We start from the raw sequence: 19310 nt of genomic DNA, 5'->3' as shown, positions 1-19310 counted from the left end.
GCTCACGCACGGCGCATGCGTCCTGGCAGGGTCTCGCGGGCGCTGACCGGTCTTCGCCGCGTCCCGTCTGTGAACGTCGCCGCCGCCAGCCGTCCGCGGCCCCCTGCCCGGAAATCTCGGAGAGCGGAGCTGCGATCGAAACCTAACTGCAAGGAGCCGAGAGTGCCGGAGAAGCCCGGCCGTGGCCCGGGACGGACTCGCTTCTTCAAGACTCGCAAGCGCTGTGGAGACAGAAAGACGCAGGCAGTGACCGGTGGGGCGGCTCTTAGGCCGAGCTCCCGGTTTCTCGGGACTGGGGACTCGGCCACTCCGCCCCCTTCTGTCTGGACTCTGCCTCCGGGGTGCTGGCTCCGGGCCTTCCACCGTGTCCCGGGGCTGTGGACAGGACGCCTAGGCGGCTGGAGGCTGCGGAGTTTTACAGGACAGGAGCCGGGACGTAGCGTGTTAGGAGTGTGGCCTTTGACGTCAGCGCTGGGGCGAAGTCACATCCCAGCCCTGTGACCTCTTGAAGCCTGAGTTGCCCCGTTGGTAAAGCGGGGTGGGTGGTTCCAGATTCAGCGTCTCTTCCAGCTTGACGCAGAGCTTGGGAGATGAATGACCCGGCGTGTAAGATGCATCCCTGGGATCGACGGCAGCAGCTCCCGCGGCCTCTGTTGCACACCATCTACAGATAATAATTCTCCAAACCGCGTGGTAGGAAGACCTGGGCCGCAGAAGTTAAGCGGTATTCGGTTTATCATCAGCCCTAGGTTTTTTTTTCCGGTTTTAGAGTAAGTTCCTACCTGCACTAAAAGTAGGATGCGCCTACCGCCATCCTCATTTGTAGAACTGCAGGGAAAAAATTTAAGTTACTTATAAGTTCTGTACAGCCCTGTCCCTTTCTAGTCAAGTACCTGTTGGATGTTTCTACTTGTTTTCTCAAACTTCTTTTTATCTTGACTTTATACAAAATAGTGCTTGTGGAGTTTTTTTAAATGTACAAAAGCTTACCAAAAAGCACAAGTTACTGTTTTTCCCTCAGACCCACTCCTCACAGGTAACCCCTGTTAGTAAGTTTCTTGGATACCTTAAAATGCTTAGCAAATATTTTCTGAATGCATAAATGTCCTTCAATGAATTTTCTTTGCCTGTGCAATCACATGTGTATGTAAGTTGCCTTTTTTCTTTAACAACATACTTAAACCTTCTGTCATTTCACAGCTGCGGGGTACTGGCACTCCATCATATGGTGGTATTTAACCACTCTGCTGTTGATAGGCATTCATGTTTATAATTTCTTGTTATTATAAACAGTGTTGCAGGGAAGATCCTTGAACAGCACATGGAGTGTCTGCCTCAAGCTTTGAGTTGTTTTTCCAGGAGCTGAGAATCAGCCTGGTGATGACAAAAGAATATGGACTTGGGATCCAAAGGTACTAGCTGGGAGGGGAGCTATTCATATGATCACTGAAAAAATGGTTCTTCTTGGTCTGGGAAAGGTTAGTGGGATCGCCTTTGATCCAACAGTTTTAGGAAATATAAGGGAAGAAAGAAGCCTCAGAGTATTCCCCAGGCAAGCACATCCTCCCCTGACCAGCCAGTGAGGCAGGAGGTCACTCTAGATCATCTTCTCAACCTGCTCTGGAATCAGAGAGACTTCGGTTCAGATGCTTTGGAATCCTGGCTCCATCTCTTAAAAGCTTCGAGATTTTGGAAAAGTCACATCACAATGTCTCAGAGCCCCAGTTTCCTCAGAATAGTTATAAAGATTAGAGGTATGTTTGCAAATTACCTGGCTCATATAGGCATGTGATAAACAGTAACTAATGCTGTTAAACCAAGGTCATTTTCCACTGACTCATTCATGCTTTCGGCCATTTCCTGTTGCAGACTCGAGCACACATGCCCAAGGCAGCCTCCTGATATCAGGGCTGTAGGATACTTCGAAGAAGTAGAACAGAATTGGCCATTATGAAGACCAGACTCCTGACTTGCCTGCCTTCTGGAAAGCAATAGGCATTAATTCCTTCATTTATTCAAGTAGTAATTTAATGAGTACTCACTATTTATTATGTGCCACAGACTATAGGATAGAGCTTTTCCCATCCAGGAACTTTCAGTCTCATCAGAGATAAGACACACTCATGAGAAATAAAATATACAAGACAATACAAGAGAGAAAATAGCTGTCAAGCAGCCTAGACTTCAGAGGAGAGCTATCACTTTCAGCTAGAATGATGGGGAAAGGATTTCATCATAAAGATTTCATGATGGAATTGGAATTTAGAGAGCTGTGAATGGCAGGTGTATTTAGATAGCTGCTGTCACAGCCGTAAGGATCATCTATTTTAGCTTTGGGGGAGAATCCCCTGCAGGCCAGGATGTGTGCCTGGCTCCCAAAAATGAAACTGTGAGCACATTTTCCTCTAGAAGCATTGTTTTAAATTATCTAAACTACAATTCAATGACTGGAGCTATGTTGTGGTAGCTAGATTATAAAGTCTATATTTAGAAAGACATAAACTTTTGTGATCTGAGTTAAGTAGCAGTATGTGCCACTGATGGGAAACTTTGTTCCACTGTTCTGAACAGCCAGCTTACAGATGAGCTTTGCAGTACCACCTGTTCATACATTAGAAACTACAATAGGGAGGCATTGAAAGTTCTTGAGCAGAGGAGCAATATCAAAATCTTTTGGGGAAAGTTATCTGGTGCAAGCATGCAGGACGGATTTCAGCTGCAGAGCTTTAAAGGTTACTGCCGAACCCCAGGTGTGAGGTAACAGCAGGAAGAGACAGATGCAAAAGATAGTATGCAAAAGATATCTACCAAATTAGTGTTTTTTAAAAAATCACATAGGGAATTCCCTGGTGGTCCAGTGGTTAGGACTCTGCACTTCCACTGCATGGGCCCGGGTTTGATCCCTGGTCAGGGAACTAAGATCCCACGAGCCACGTGGCACAGCCAAAAAATAAATAAAATAGAAATCACAAAATTTACCTGACAACTGGATTCCTTTGCTAATTCAGTAAGTATTGTGTGCCTACTAGGTGCCAGGCACTGAGGAGGCAACAGGAGCAAAACAAAGCCCCACCCTCAGGGAGCTTATGGTACAATTGGGGAAGATGAGTCAACGTACATTTGAGGGCTTACTGTGTGCCAGGCACTGACGGAGGAGCTGGAGATGTAGCAGCAAATAAAGCTTTAAAATCCCTGCTTCTGTGGAGCTTACATTCTGAGAATGCAAATAAATGTGTTAAAAGGAAAAACCAAGGAGTAAGGGGGACAGGAGTGTACACAGGTTTACAGAACAGAAAGTGATGCCGTGGAGGGGTGGGTATATACTGTTCATTCAGTAAGTTTGGTTGTGAATGAAAAGAGAAATGGAGTGGCTGGTGAGAACAGTGGGGTGAATAATGTATTTTTCAGGATAGCATAGGTAGAGGATTGGCAGCCAGTGAACAGTAAGGACTGAGCAGTAAGGGTGGAAGGAAGATGGGTTAGGAGCACTTTAAAAAGCTCAACTGGCAAAGAGGAGAGTAAAGAAGTGTGGTGTCAGAGGCTGAGGGTAAAGGAGAGGGACCCTCACGCCTGAGGTGCCTCAGGGTAGCAGTAGGAGAGACCGAGGGCCAGTGCGGTGGAGGCCTACAGGGACCTGTGAAATCCACAATTCAGACTGGTCAGCAATGGATTCTATAGTTGCTGAAATAGGTATCGAAGGAGGAAGCACATGCTGCAATCATGTAATGGGGGAATTGGGTGTAAACAAGAATTGAGAGGGCAGGTATGCTGAATGTTGGACTTCAAATGAGGAGTGGGATGGGGCACCGTCCAACATGCTGGTCCAAGAGGGAAGGACTAAAGGGAACCATCTGGTCTCTCCCTTTGATGGGACTGGGAATTGGCCCTTTACCCCTCACCTGCATGCCTGAGGCCATATCAAGAGACTTGGCAATCACCTTGCCCTGCCCTTTGGTAGCCCCCCCAAATCAAGTGACCATGAAGTTCCTTGATCGCAGGGACCATCCTGATATCCACTGGGGACTAGCACATGGTAGGCACTTGGTTTCTGTTCAGTTAAAGTGAAACCACACATAGAATTTAAAGAGTTAGAAGGAACATCAGAAATAATCCGGTTAAAAAAAAGAAAAAAGAAAGAATCTGGTTGAACTCTCTTGGAATTTGCATTCTGTGAGGTGTGGGCCAAATTTGGGGTCTCTCACTATAACTCAGGGTCAGACTCCCTCCCACTAAACCCTTCAGTAGGATTCTTCTCCCATCTTCGAGATTAGATCACAGTTTTCCAAGTATGGGCTGGGGACACCAGGACTCCCTATGACCCTTTCAAAGGATCTGTGAAGCTGAAACATTTTCACAATACTGAGATGTCATTTGCCTTTTCCACTCATTCCTTACAAGTGTACAGTGGAGTTTTCCAGCGCCTGCATGATATGTGACATTGCAACAGACTGAATGCAGAAGGAGACATGAGAATCCAGAAGTGAAGAGGCTTGCAAAAATGCAGAGCAATGCCACTCTCCTCATTAAAATGGCTTTTGGGAGATGCAAGAGGGAAGAGATATGGGGACATATGTATAACTGATTCACTTTGTTATAAAGCAGAAATTGACACACCATTGTAAAGCAATTATACTCTAATAAAGATGTTAAAAAAAAAAGACCCAACACAGCCAAAAATAAATTTTAAAAAATAAATAAATAAATAAAATGGCTTTTGTTTTGGAAAAATGTTTGTTATGGTTATTTATGCTAATATGTAATGGATTTATTCTTTTTAAACGAATTAATAATGCTTTTAAAGTTGACCAGTTTTGATGTCTAAGATGGTATCAGTAGGCAAATTACATATAAGCCAGAGCCCTTTGGGGTCCTCCATCATCTTTCAGTGTGAAGGAGCCTTGAAGCAGAAATGTTTGGGGAACGCTGGGTTAGATACTGCTGCACCCAGCTTCCCACCTCCCTTTTTTATGGGAATCTAAATGGTAAGAAAGATCTAACGTAGCTTACAACCAGGCTGCCATCTCAACCAGAGAGCTCAAAGCAGCATCACAAAGTGACTGGTGTTTCCATGCAGACACACTCAGGAGTCTCACCCAGAAATCCCACTGAGCTAATAATCCTTGGACCAGTTTCTCTAGTTTCCTAAGCTTTGTTAATATCAACACTATCCTTCCACCAGGGCAGCCTGCAGGGAACCCTCCTAGCAGCTCAGAACCACCCAGTGAAATAACTGAGCTCCACCTCTTCTGAAAGGTGAAACCTAGTCACTCCAGAGAGCCACACGCCAAGAACTTGACTGTTTCTTTTGTTAAATCCACCTTCCAAAAGTATTTTTATAGTATGGCCCTGGGACTTGGTGACCAGAGTTATCAAGAAATGTGGGTTTTTTCCAGTTCTGCAGCCAACTGGCCACACAACCTCAGAGACGCTCCTTTCCTTCCATACCTCTGCTGTACTCATAAAACAGGGACAGGCTCCTGGGCCCCTCCTGTCGAAAGCACTGCTCCAGCAATGACAGGGGAATGCTTTCCAGACCAGGCACAGTGAAGCCCCAACCAGGTGCTTACACACCTCTTTTTCAGTGTTTTAGATATTCAAACGCAGTAATCACTCTGCAAGAAAAATCTGATTTTAAGTTAATAGCTTTTCAAACTTCAGGCTCAAAAAATTAACATCTGTAAATTCTGGATCCAGCAATTACCCCCTGGATAAGAGCACTACACTTGCGACACACCTTAAATGGTACTAGGTGCCCACTGTTCAGTCCCTTTTTGTCAGTATACCTCACTTTAATCATATCATCCACATATGCAGCACCTCCTTCGTGCCCAGCCATGTATGGAGGGCGTTACCTCATTCACTCCAGACAAGCCTGTGGGGCTTGTCACCTGTACTGTCACTGTACAGATGAGGACATGGGCTCAGAGAGGTTAGGGGACATGCTCTGGCTTAATATGAAGTGGTCAAGGTTTAAACCTGACTTCCAAGTCTGTGCAGCTCCACTAGGGCGCTCTGTACTAGACTTTTTTTTTTTTTAACTTATTTATTTTTGGCTGTGTTGGGTCTTCGTTGCTGCATGCTGTCTTTCTCTAGTTGGGGCAAGCAGGCTCTAGAGCGCAGGCTCAGTAGTTGTGGCGCACGGGCTTGGTTGCTCCGCGGCACGTGGGATCTTCCCGGACCAGGGCTCAAACCTGTATCCCCTGCATTGGCAGGCGGGTTCTTAACCACTGCGCCACCAGGGAAGTCCCTGTACTAGACTTTTAAAGCAATAGCTGCATTTCCTTAAAATATTTTAGAACCTAGATCTTTAAGTTAGGCTGGTTCCTGTTTTTCTTATTGTTATTTAGAAAGGCTTGTAGCAGTTAAAGACCAGCCTGCACAGAACTGCACTTAGAAGAAAAACATTCCCAACTGCCTGTCTTGTTTTGAGATCAGCTCTCAGTAAAATAACGTCCCCAAATCCCTGCCAATAAAGTAGTGTTGACCCTGCAGGTCCCTTGCCCTTCTCCCAAGCCCTCCGGCATCACAGCAGTGGGACAAAGGGAACTCACCTTCGGTTCCTAGAAGGGACGTGAACCATGTCACACTCCCCCACATTTTAAAATAGTCTTGACGCCCATAATTCCAGAGGCTCCTAGAGTTAAAGGGTTGAGAATGCTCAGTTTAGTTTTCCCTGGATTAGCTAAAGGCACACCATTTTGTCACTGTCTTTCAAACACATGGCAGAGAAAGACAGGAGTCCCCTCTCTAGAGGATCATGAAAGTCTTAGAAATGTCTTCTCTAAAGACAGCAAGGGTCCTGTACACGGGGTGAGGTATGGATCAGCCCGCAGAGCTGCTGGGGGAGGCCTGGGGTGGCTCAGGCCCCGGGCCAGTCACCCGGAGCCGCCTCAGCACTTTACCTCATGTGCTGCAGGATGTGAAAGGCCTGCAGGCGCCAGTCTAAAGAGCGGCAGGTGTTTGTGCCCAACTAGCCAGTTCAGTAGGAGTAAGAGAAAGGCTAAGGATATGAATGGCTCTGGGGACAGACCGCCACTTATTAGCCTTGTGACTTCTCTGTGCCTCAATTTCCTCCTCAGGAAAACAATGAGAAACTACTCCATAGGTTGAGTGTATTAAGTGAAAAAAATGCCAAATGTAATCTGTTATAATTACTATTAACCCCCAAAAGATAACTTTAAGACATATTGAGAGCTTCCACTCCAAATTCCTCATTATACAGATGAGAAAATTGGCCTAGAAATGTTGGGTGACTCGTCCAAGGCTAAACCAACCACCAGGGCAAATAGCTTTGTTCTCTGCAGCCAAGCTCCATTTCCTCCAGGATGTTCGTTCCGTCTGGGCAGCTGTCTTCAGGACTGCTATGACTCTGGCCTGACGGAGTGCCCTTTGCCTGCTCCACCGTCATGGCTGTGACAGCCCTTCACAGCTCGTTTCCTGGGAGCTCACACCCTCCTTCCAGACTCAGGAAATACAATTCAGTATGCTCGGGGAGCCTCTGAGTCATCTCCGTCTGTAAATCAACTTTTATCCGTCTATCCTGAACAGAGAGATCTCATCCTCCTCCAGTTTCTGGAACCGGAACTGGTGTTTTTCCTTTGGATTTTGCTGAGTGTCTTCCACCTCTAAGTACATCAGGCTCCCCTCCCAACTTCAGACTGGGGACTGAACACCAGAGGTGGACATAAGCCTCTAAGAGTCTAGAGGAACACTGAAGACTTACCTCAGGGGCTTAAAAGAGGTCTCCCAGCCCATGTCCCCTCACATAAGAACTTCATCTGCCTCCCCACAGCTAACTGGCAGAGGTGACTGCATATGCAGACGGTTTGCTGGACATATGCCCCAGGCAGCTGGGAGGACGCTGATGACCATCTGAATCCCAGAAGCAGAGAACAGTTACCATGGCTACCAAGAGCTGTAACCATTGGCTGCCTTGGCTATGGGGATTGGCTCAGCTGACCTCTCAAGGTCCCTTCCAGCCCTGGGATTCTACATTTACAGTGAGCCAGATGAGACCATGTCTGCTGCAAGAAAATAGTAAGTCCTGTGACATATACGGCTCAGGCATAGAAAGCAATTATCTCAGAGGTCACCTTATCTTATTTGTCAGAAGTGCTGAGTCACAAGGCTACTTTCTATCTCTGCTGCATCATTAATAAGCAAAGCCTTGCTTTTTTTGGTATAGCACTTCAGGCCCTTTATAAAGTGAGTTTGCGACCACCATGTTTAATTTTCCTTTTACAGCTCTGACCAGAAATTCTGATAGAAGTTTGTTCCATATCGTGACCAGGGGAACAGCCCAGAAACACTTGCGTCTCCGGGCCCGGAGGAGCGTGCTCCGTCAGACAGGACGCTTGGATCACGAGCCTTCTAAGAACTGGGAGGAAGGAAGTCATTCATAAAGGAGGCAGATGCTGAACTGCAACTTTGGTTTCCTCTGGCAATTCTGATTACAGGAACGTGGTTTGTTCTTATTCCACAGAGGGGAAGAGTTTCTCTTTAAAACTTGACTCCCAGAAGCTCCCTACCGGTCCGAGTCAGGACAGAGCAGGGAGGTGGCTAATTCGACCCCTGTAACCTCCACAGCAGGTGAGAACACAGGCCTGGCTGCACCCCTCTTGATACCCGACCTCAGGACAGAGAAGGCTGTAGATATCTACAAGACTTCCAAGAGCAGGAGAGAGATGCCCAGAAATCACAGTTGCCTGTGCTTATGAAAACAGCTGCAAGTCTTACCTTGTTCCTGATGTAGGAAGCTTCATGTTTAGTGGATGTTTGGAGGTTTTTAAAAATCTGCTTATCAAGATTAAATCAAAGCCTTTATTAAACATCCCTCCTTCAAACCACCTGCATTTAAACCTATACCCCTCTCCCGACTTGCGAACTGCTAGGGCTATGTGTGTGTCACTGGCACCTGGAGGGTCAGATCCAGTTGGGCTACACAATGCTGAAAAGCCACGCCAAGGCACACCACACTGGGCACACCTCCACGGTTCTGTGCCCCTCAGGATCTAGGCAAAGGTTGGCAGCACTGGCTCTGGGACCAGAGCTCAAGCACAGGAGACCAGGAAGCTGAAGTCTGAGCCTCCTTGTTCCAGACCTAGCCATGCAGAGCGGACAAGCAGCTCTTGGCTACCACTGGGTGAGGCTCACCCATGTGCTTTTTCTTCTCATCTCCAAAGAAAAGGGTGAGAGCTGGAGGAGGCAATTTTCAGTTGTGTGTGGGTTTGATTTAAGGCTTTGGCTGTGGTCTGCTGATATATTAAAATACTTTCTGGGAACGCCATCTCCTAAGCTCCCCATCAGAACAAACGTATTTCCAAAAATGAAAACATTGAACAAAGAGGTGGAGCTGAAATGCTGATGCAGAGCCCAGTGGACAGGCCCAGGTCTGTCAGGTCAGGATGGTGTCGTCCACCTGCTCCGTGGAGTCGGCCTGGCTGGCCAGCTTCTTCAGAGACCTTCGGTTGCATTCATTCAGCATCTCCAAGCTGGCCACGTCCAGGATCTTGCAGAGGGACTGGGGGGAAGATGGAAACGAGGAGATGAAGTCAGAAAATAAGGCTTCAGATTTCTCCAATGAAAGACAAAAATGAATGTTAACCCAGGACTAGAACCACTGAGGTGGAATCTGGCAAAATAAGGGAATCAGATGGATCCAGGGAAAGCCAAGACAACCACTCATCACGCCTTTCACATGGTGAGGTATTGTTCAGTGATTAAAAGGTTGCTCAGCGGGCAGGGGACTGAGTGACAAGACTCTGGGCCTCAACGGGCAGCACTGTGGGATCTGTTGTAGGGCTGTGTGCCACGTGAGAGTCTATTTGAAGAAGGGGCTCTGCTGCTGAAAGAAGTCTGAACACCTCAGGAGTAAAGTGTTTTTAGGCACCAGACCTGTCACTTGACTACAATCTGCCTGTCAACACTCATGCATACGGACAGGTGGCAGTGAAGAGTGATGCTTAAACACTGTCATGCAGAAGGCCTGCAAGGCCAGTGTCCACAGATGCCCAGGGGAGGCACGCCAGTCCCGGATTCCCACCTGAAACACCTCTTCTCCCTGCCTCATCTTGAGGAGGTTGACGATTGCCTGGTCGCTGTAGGCCCTGACGACGGTGTTTTTATCCTTGGTGTTGTCAAGAAGAGCCTTCAGGATGGGCTTGATGGCCTGGGGGTCCAGGGCAGGCAGCGGGTCCCTGTTTGCCCACCAGATCATCTTCTCAGCCACCAGCCTGATGTCACTGGATGGGTTCTGCAAACACTATGAAGAGGAGCGCAGGCTTTCAGCCAGGCACATCCAGTCCGTCTCTCAAAGCAGCCCAGACTCTGCCCTGACACTCTCTTCATCGTGGAAACTGACCCCACTGCTCCCCTCCGATGCCATCCCCACTGTGGGAGGGTAATAACCAGGTGTGATTCGGACCCTATTCTCTTCCACCTCATCTCATGCCAGTCTCTCCTTTGCTCACCACTCTCGGCCCACGTGGGCATTCAGCTTCTGCAAACACACCATGCTGCTTCCTGCCTCGGGCCTCTGCACTGGCTGGTCCCACTGCCCAGGACGTGCGTGGCCCAGATCCTCGCTTAGTTGGTTTCTTCTCATCCTTCAGGGCTCAGCTCAAATGTCAGCCTTTAGAGGTCTCCCCGACAGCCCTTTCTAAATCACAGCCTTCCCACAGGCTTTTGTGTACCTCCACCTCCAGAGATCTTGTCTGCCCTGTTCACCTCTACACCTTCAGGGTCTAGCCCGGCCGGGCGCACAGCAGGTCATCAGTAATAAACGCTGATAAAAGCTGCATGCAGGGCGATGCCGTCATACAGGCTCAATCTAATCGGGGCCCTGTAAACTCTCCACTGTGGGTGCCTGCAGGGTGGTGCAGTCAGCCTTGGGAACCTCACTACTCAGAGCGAGGTCAGTGCACCAGCAGCACTGACATTGCCTGGGAGCTGGTTACAAAGGCAGGGTCTCAGGCTTGGCCACATCTCTTAGCATGGAGACTCTGGTTCTGTCTTACGTGCACACAACCGTTTGAGAAGCGTGCTCTATTACACAGGGGCTGGGGCCTCGCCGTCAGGCTCCCCAGCTTTCTTCCTTGGGTCTCGCAGCCACCATAACAGCCACACTAGTAAGTGTCATGCCTGCTAAAGGCAGGCAGGGAAGAGAAGGTTTATTAAGATTTGAACCCAGGTCTGTCCCAAAGTTTGCAAAATTGGTGTGCCTAGGAAGAATGCCTAAAATAGAGGTTCTTAACATGATTTGGGGTCATAGGTCTATTTGACATTCTGACAAAAAGTTGGGCAAAAAAAAAAAAAAAGTTGGGCACTCCTCCAGAGAAAAACTCACACACGACCATTTTGCATTCCAGCCCTATGGGCTCAGAGACGCCGCAGGCTATCCATGGAGAGCTCCTAGAATACAGAGGACACACTTCTGGTGTTCTTTGGTCACGGGTCCTTCTCACAAGCCTGGCTGCCCTGCTCACCTTAATGAACAGGCTGGAGAGTTTGGCTGGCAGCTGTCCTCCTCCTGTCTCGATGTGATGCTTCATCAGGAAGCCCATGCCCCGGACCCCACTCACAGCAATGGGGATCTGTGGAGAGAGGAGAGAGCTAGACGGGGTGGCCTCCGGCTCCATCCTCGGGGCAGCGAGGCCAGGCACCAGCCCTTCCCCAGGACTTCCCGGGGACCCTGGCTCTTCCCCACCAGTCCCCACCCCCCGGCAGCTCTCATGGAGAGGGCCTGCCGTGGCTGTGAGGCAGATGAACCAAGCCCAAGTCACTAGTTCCCAGGTCAGGAATCAGAGACCTTCTGACCTACAAGGGACCTCTAGATGCTCCAACCCGAACTCCTCACTGTTCAGGTGATGAAACTGGGGCCCAGAGAGATCAAGTACTGGTCCAAGGGCACAGTAAGTTACCGGCAAAGGTAAAATTTGAACCCAGGTCTCTGGCCACAGAGTCTGGCTGCCCCAAAGCCTTACCCTGTCTGCCATGGCATTGCTGAGGATCATGTCCTGAACTTCACTGCTGTATCTGCCTGCACAGAGTCTGCTGGGAGCCACATTCACAGCCACGGAGAGAGCCAGGCTCCGCCCGTGCCGAACCATCCAGTCGATGCCGGACACGTCCGCTGGGTGCAAGGACACACTGGGGTCAACCCGCACCTCACAGCATGGCCCACCACCCACGAAGCCCACCTCCCCGACCTGAGACTCATGTGCCAGCTCGGAGCCTGGCGGAAACCCCAGTCCACGCTGCACACGGACCTCCCTGCCCCGAGTGGACATCAAGCAGCCATCCCTCACAAACTGCTCCAGACTGTAGCTTGTGTTCTTGGAGCAGAAACACTCGGGGCTGCAGGACCCCCAGAAACTCCATTTTATTTTAACAGCTGAATTTCCAAGGAGAGGGTGGTCCCGCTGCCAGAAGACCCTCTGAGGGGAAGGGGAGACAGAGAGGCCCTGAAAAGGAAGCCCCCCGTGGACACAAGAGGCCTACCCAGCAAGTACTGCTGAAGAACAGTGCTGAGCTCCTCTTCCGTCAGAAAGGCACACAGTTCCCCCAGGCACCCGGCCGAGGAGACGCGAGTGTTGTCCTGATGGAGCAGAGAAGGCAGTGAATGGGGATGCAAGCCCTCACGGGCTCCGCGGGAACCACGGTGGAAGGAAGGCGGACCCTAAGTCCAGTCCTCCCTCCAGGCACTCACGCTCCCACCGCCAGAGCGGGACTGCCACTCACTGCAGCTGCCACTCGGTGCCGTGTTAAAAATTACACACCCAGCACTTAATTTTAGAGAACTCCAGCCTGTGTGCATACGTTAGTCATCATCATAATAGCAATAACAACTATATTTACACAGCACCTTTCTTCTTACAAGCCTGAATGCTTCATATTTATTATCTCAGTTACTATCAACAGCCCTGTGAGGCGGGGAGGCGTGCGAGCTCCTGCCCACAGTGCCCAGGAAAGGCGGTCAGAGGACCACTTGGAGCTCTACCCCCAACTCCACACCCACCCCCGAGCCGCTCATGTGTCCGCCTATGTCCAGAGAGACTCCCTGCTGCCCCGACATTACTCAGGTTTGTCCCGGGAAGTCAAACTGAAGAGCTGATCAACCCAAGGCAATAGGTAAAGGCCGAGTGTTTTGCGTCAAAACCAAAGCCACGTACATAAGCAGCTCCCTGCTGCTCTCCCTGCCAGCTAACTACGGGACACCACACAGTGGATTCAGGTTATGTGCTGCAGTATTAGGAAGTGCCAACTTGGCGTGCCTCCCCCAAAACAAAACAAACAACCAACCAGAGCCTCAAGGGCCCACGGGGAGGCATCAGCTGGACTGGCACTCTGGATTGCCACCTTCGGTCCAGCGCAAGTTCTGAGGGAGAGGGTGGTTGGCCAGCACCTTGGGCCTCTGAGCTCCCTGCCCAGGTGCCAAGCAAGGCTAAAGCTGGCTCTCTCTGACACGACAGCCACTCTCCCCAACGGGATCTATTTTAAGCTCCATTGTGGTGAAATGTAAATTGGTTTACATACTAACTTCTGCTTGCACTGTGCATGGCCCTATAAAAACCCTGACAGACTGTGACCAGAAGAAGGTAGAGTCTCCCATCTGTACCCCAGAGAAGGCCAGGGTCTCAGCTGGAGGGCCGTGATAACCAGCCCCGTGTGTGGGCAGACAACGGGGTGTAGCTCCATGTGAACCCAGAGGCCTCTCTCCAGAGATCAGCCCCACAGTGTACATCTGGCCACGCAGCAGAGGGCTGTCAGAGGGCAAAGAGAAAATTCTTCTCAGAGACTCAAGCCCTTCTGGGCCCGCCACAGCACTGGGCTGTCAAGGGGTACTTCGCAAATGCTTCTAGACGGGGTCAGGAAGGGCTACAGTAACGGCATCGGAACAGAACCAGGAGTCACAGGGCTCAGGTCCTGATTTTGACTCTACCACTTGCTAGGGTGCAGCCCCAAGTGAGTCTCACCCTCTCAAACAGTGCTAAGCCCTCCCACCTGGACAGACACCAGACAGTTTCCTGAGGGCTGTGCCCACGCTTCATTCACCTCTGGGCTAGGCCCTTCGGCTCAGCAAATGTTTCCTGAACCAATAAACGAAACTCTTCATTTTACAACTGGGGAAATGAGGGGCAGAGAGGGAAAGTGACTTGTTTAAGACTAGAGAACAAATGAATGAGAGACCTGGGACTTTAAAAACCTTACTTTCCTTATCTATACAACATATCATGGATATCAATATCGATATCAAGACGCGCCTTGTCTCCCTCACTACCAGAGGCGTGGTAAACCACAGAGTGATACGAATGTCGGGAGTGATTATCACTACTGACCAAGTTCTTCTAACACAAAGCAGAGATGCCAACCAAAGGAAAGAGAAGGGAAACCAGCCGAGCCCCCCAGCCCCGCGTCCACCTGCCGCTGTACCTCGTCATGTCCCAGCGTGCTCAGCAGGAGCGAGACGATGCTCTTCCGGATAACCACGTCCACTTTGGCCCCTGCTCCCTGAATCACAAACCTCAGGGCCTGAAGCATGGTGTCCCTACAGAACCAGTGCACCCAACTTAAAACCTGGCTCTCCTTCACCACTGCTCCCGCCGCACAGGCAGGGCCCGGGCTGCTTCAGGAGCTGCCCAGCCTCCCCACGGCCACAGCTCTCTCCACCAGGGCCTCACCTGACACCCGGGTCCTCCATGACCCGGATTCCGTTCAGCAACTCTGTGAAGAGAGGATCCACCTTGATATGGATGGAGATGAGCTTCCCTAGCGCATCAGCAGCCTTCAGGCGCACGCCCCGGTTAGAGTCCTGCAGGGCTTTGGTGAAAGTGGTCTGCAGCTGGGGCAGGAAGGGCTTCAGGGCAATCCCAACCTGTTTGAGAGACCCACACCCAAAATCACCGCTGAGGTGGAGTCCAGGGCCACAGTGCACTATAGGCACGAAAACAAATGATCACAAACCACCATAAGCTGCCCTGGCTCCCACACATAGGCCAGGAATAGATGTCCCGTTAAGACAGGGGCGCCCAGCACAGAGAGGTTACACTCAGTCTCCTCTTCCATTTTCAGCATCCTGCGCTGCACTGGGAGGAGGCAGAGGCGGAGGATGACACCAGCAGCAGCACCCCCAGCACCACCACCAGCACCACCACCAAGGGAGCCGTGGACTTGGCTTAGTGAAGCCCTGTCCACGTGGACAAGTGACTCGAAACCCTTGTCTCCGAACACACTAGAGCAGGCCGGGAGACGCTGTCAGTACCATGGAAGAACATTTTAGTGCAAAGAAAGGGAAACGGACCAGGTGTGTAAGGGCAGGTACCATCTACTGAGCATTTAACGTTCAGCCTTCAGAACAATCCTATGAAACAGATGGCCTCAGAAGGTCATCTCTGTACACATGTGCGCCCCCTCATTAACAATCCAGTCTAATACCCGACCACACATAGAAAAACAGGCATATTTGTGACAAAATACAGATGGGTCCAAGACGAAAGATTTACTTATTGCTAAATGGGAAAAATCAAAGTAGCTGTTTAGAGGTTCAATGCCAATTAAGGTTTGGAGATACTGGGGTCGGGGTTTTGCAGGCAGCTGGGAGGCAGACCACAGAGTGAAGCTAGCAAACCTGCGGTGGGAACCACCTGCCTATGGGTGGCACCTGGCTTGTGGCCTGAGGGACAAATTCCAGGAGGGAAGGGCTCCATTTGTACACATAGTTTAAAAAAAAAAAAAAAAAAAACCACAGAAAAGAACAGCACAGAATGTAAAGATGATACTTAATTTAAAAGAAAAATAAAAGACTCAATTTCCTACAGAATGAGGCTGATGCTCACGATCCCATTTTTTATCTGGGAAGTTGCTCCCCACACTTCTCTCCCAAAAGGAAAAAGCTACAAATTTTAAGCTTGCTTTTGTTTCCAAACCTCAAGTAAGAATTTTTTTTTTTTTAACAACAACAAATCTTGGCTGTTTATGCTTTTTTAAATCCAAAGGGCTTAATTATTACACTGTAAAACATCAGAAACAGTTAACGTGTTCAATCTTTGCTTCTGACACTTTGGGCAAAAACTGAAGTTAACTGCAGTTGCTCTCAGACTTCCTTTTCATTCTCTCCTCAGATTCTTTTCACCTCATTTATGAGGTGGTCATAAAGTAGGGAAATGTTTTTGAACAAGGTTTTAATTGTATTTACGTGGCCCTGGATTTTGTCCTTTGACCCATTTATAAATAATAGCAATTAACACGCACTGGTGTGTCGAGTGCTTAGAATGTGTCAGGCCTCATGCCCGATGTTATTTTATCTGAGCCCTGTGTCACACCGCCCTTCGAGAGGCAAGCAGTCTTAGTACTCTCAAAACACAGGTGAGGAAACAGGCTCAGAGGCTGCATAACTTTCCCAAGGTCATTCTGGCCATACAGCTACCAAGTGGCCGACCTGGAATTGACCATGTGCAGTGAGTCTTGACTCCAAAGTCTTAACTCCCTCTGCTCTGCCGATTCCCCATGATAAGCTGTCACCCCGCCTCCATGGGACACCGCATGCCAGCGTCCTGCACACAGATCCATTCTCTAAGGCCTGAATAGACCGAGAGCGTGAACTCATCAGTCGCTCACCTTGGCCAGCAAAAGGCTGAGTGTCTCGAGCAGAGCTGCCTTCACGTTCCAGCTGAACCGGTCCCCCAGGATGCGAATCAGAGGGCCAGTGATGCTGACCACGGAGGGTCTCAGGGCATCAGCTGAGGTCAGGCGGATCACCAGGCCTAAAGCTTTGGCTGCTTCTTCTTTCTGTTCTGGGCTGCCAGTCAGGACACCCTCCCGCAACACTGGAAGGATGGAGGTTACTCCCTGACAAGAGAACCACACCTGAGAGTCAAATCTCAAAGGTTCTGGGCCCAGGTGTCTCCCACCCGAAGCAAGGAGCTCCTGTTAGCCATCCTCTCCTCAACTCCATGAGAGATCGATTCAGGCCGCCAGGGTCACAGCCTGAGATGGTGCTGGCTGGGGAACAGTCTTGACAGTGACAAGAAGAGCAGAGTCCCAGCAGGCCTACCACACAAGGTACCTGCACTGCTGTCACTCACTCACTCTGTCTGAGGTGGCTTCCACCACTTAAACCGAAGATGATGAACGCTGTCCCCATGAGGCCACCACGGGGAAGAAACACGCTGTCTGTGAAGGTGCAGAATGGCACCTAGAGCACTAAGCCAGATTAACACACGGGCTGCTCCAGCGGCCCCACCTCCTGGGACCCAAGGGGAAGGCAGAGGAAGGCCGCACGCCTGCCGCACCCTGCACGGGCCCTGGCTTACCTTCTTTGGAAGGCAGAACCCTGGCACGTGTTCGCCTTTGCTCTCATTCCCTATGAGCCGGATTTCTTTGTGTAGTTCCTCAATTAGTGCCAGCTGGTTGCCAGCATCCAGTTTCTGTGGGAAGCCGGGAAAAAGCAGAGAGGATGTCAGAGTTCTAGGTAAAGCCCTCTCAAGACTGTTTCAAAATAATATAGCAGGCGGAAAGGTGTGTGTGGGAGTACAGATAAGACTGGCCACGAATAGACAGATGCTGAAGCTGGCTGATAGGTACATGGGGGGCCTTAGGAGTCTAGTCTTATAAGCGCCTGGAGTTGTCCACAATCAGAAGCTGGCTGTGGGGGCCACAGCTCCTCACCTTGGTGATGGCATTCAGGGCATCCCAGCTCTCCTCCAGAACCACAGGGCTGGAGTCGTTGAAGAGGCGGATCAGGCCTGAGACCAGGCTCCGCAGGTGGCTAGTGTAGTCCACCTTTGAGCGGGAACAATAGATGTTGAGGATGATGGCAGCAGCCTGCCTCATGCCCACTTCAGGGCTGCGGGTGGCTTCCAACAGATCCTCGATGATGATCCGGTGCCCGGTGTCATCCTCTACCGAGAGGATCACAGCCTGACAGTTGGCCATCTCCTAAAACCACAGGGGATGCCTCAGTTGAGCACAGCTCCTCCAGGACAGGACAGGACAGGACAGGATGGGGCAGGGTCAGAGAGCCTGCAGGAGTGACTGTGACACTCACCAGCTGCTCAGCTGGAGTCCCCAGCTTCTCCTTCAGGGCCAACATGACCGCCGGGAGGATCACGCCAAGATGACGGGTCAGGGCGTCGCCTGCCACAGACGAAAGGAAAGCCAGCACCCGGGTATTGACAGGTGGGGTCGTCAGCTGTGGAACGATGAAGAGCAACTCAATGGGTGCTGCCCCGTGCTGGCCGCGGCGCTAGGCTCTGGGAGATCCCATCCCACTGCAAGAGTCACCAGCCTCCCCCAGCATCTGAGTGCAGAGCTGGCCTTCACGCAGGCCCAGGGAACAGTGATGTGGCTGTGGCTTCTGGGCCAGAGGGGTTGCCACATGTTGGGACTTACCTTGGGCACGAGGTAGGGCAACACCACACGGCTCTTGATGGCCATCACTTGCTTCAGACCATCCAAGGCAAATTCTGACACCTCCTCATCATCCTGCAGAGGGGCATTGGGGGCAATGTTCAGGAGCCGGCTCTTGTCTCCACCTCCGCTGCCTTGGACCGGCCGGCGCCAACGTCCTTCTCCACTCTCCTCCCCTCCTCCCTCTGCACCCACACGGACTGACTGTCAAAGGAGAAGCCCAGAGCCAAATCCCATCCTGTGCACCCACTCCCTCTGGGGCCCACACTGCGGCTGCCTTGGCAGAATCAGCCCCCTGCGTGTTGCCTCTACAGAGATGGTAAAAGCCCGACTGGTAGGTGTGGGGCAGAGCCACTCACCAGCTGCTTCAGTAAAAACGGGAGGATGTCCTCCAGAGCCTGGTGGCCGATTGTGGAGTGCAGCTGCTCAAAGGTCTTGGCCGCCGCCTCTCTGACCTCCTCCAGCGGGTCACACAAGGCCTTCCTTGCCGTGGGCACAAGGGACTCGGAGAAATACAGCACCTGCAATGGTACAGGTGTACTGAACCCGACGTGGCAGAGGGAGAGGAAATAAGCAGGGGGGCGGTGAGGACCTCTGGCCCAGCCAGACCACCGCTGATCCCTGGGCTTGACTTTTTTTTTTTTAACTTAGATGGTTTCTGTGGAAATGTACAAGTATGAAAAAGCAGAGAGGCTGCGTAATCTACTCCCAAGGAGCCTTCACCAGACTTAATAATTAATAGCCTGCTTTTTTTCGGCAAGTTCTCCAAATACCCTGGTCTCCTACAGGAACTCCAAACTCCTTCTCATGGCGAGGACCCTAGTGATGTGGCCTCCACTCCCCAGACTCTTTTGCTCATCCTCTTAGGAAACTCCAAGTCCTCCTTCAAGTCTCAACTGAAATAC

General features: G+C 50.6%; 2 protein-coding genes across 2 annotated transcripts in view; one reads left to right on the top strand and one right to left on the bottom strand.

Annotated features, from left to right (window-relative positions):
- LOC103010337 (BICD family-like cargo adapter 1) overlaps nt 1-8639 on the top strand; it is a 123610-nt gene extending 114971 nt beyond the window's left edge. The window contains exon 10 of the mRNA XM_057526591.1: nt 8245-8639. Within this exon, the coding sequence (XP_057382574.1) occupies nt 8245-8250 (6 nt within the window). The 3' untranslated portion in view covers nt 8251-8639. The remainder of the gene's footprint in view (nt 1-8244) is intronic.
- A 167-nt stretch (nt 8640-8806) lies between these two features.
- The window catches only part of GCN1 (GCN1 activator of EIF2AK4), a 56614-nt gene continuing 46110 nt past the window's right edge, over nt 8807-19310 (bottom strand). Inside the window, exons 46-58 of the mRNA XM_007170916.3 lie at nt 18765-18926; nt 18388-18480; nt 18044-18187; nt 17665-17934; nt 17310-17423; nt 16615-16845; nt 14679-14872; nt 14431-14545; nt 12499-12595; nt 11982-12130; nt 11484-11591; nt 10043-10261; nt 8807-9520 (exon numbers count right to left, since the gene is read on the bottom strand). Of these exons, the coding sequence (XP_007170978.2) occupies nt 9395-9520; nt 10043-10261; nt 11484-11591; nt 11982-12130; nt 12499-12595; nt 14431-14545; nt 14679-14872; nt 16615-16845; nt 17310-17423; nt 17665-17934; nt 18044-18187; nt 18388-18480; nt 18765-18926 (2022 nt within the window). The 3' untranslated portion in view covers nt 8807-9394. The remainder of the gene's footprint in view (nt 9521-10042; nt 10262-11483; nt 11592-11981; nt 12131-12498; nt 12596-14430; nt 14546-14678; nt 14873-16614; nt 16846-17309; nt 17424-17664; nt 17935-18043; nt 18188-18387; nt 18481-18764; nt 18927-19310) is intronic.

Source organism: Balaenoptera acutorostrata, chromosome 13, assembly GCF_949987535.1.
Source record: "Balaenoptera acutorostrata chromosome 13, mBalAcu1.1, whole genome shotgun sequence".
Lineage (NCBI taxonomy): Eukaryota > Metazoa > Chordata > Mammalia > Artiodactyla > Balaenopteridae > Balaenoptera > Balaenoptera acutorostrata.
This window is presented reverse-complemented; position numbering and strand designations above follow the sequence as displayed.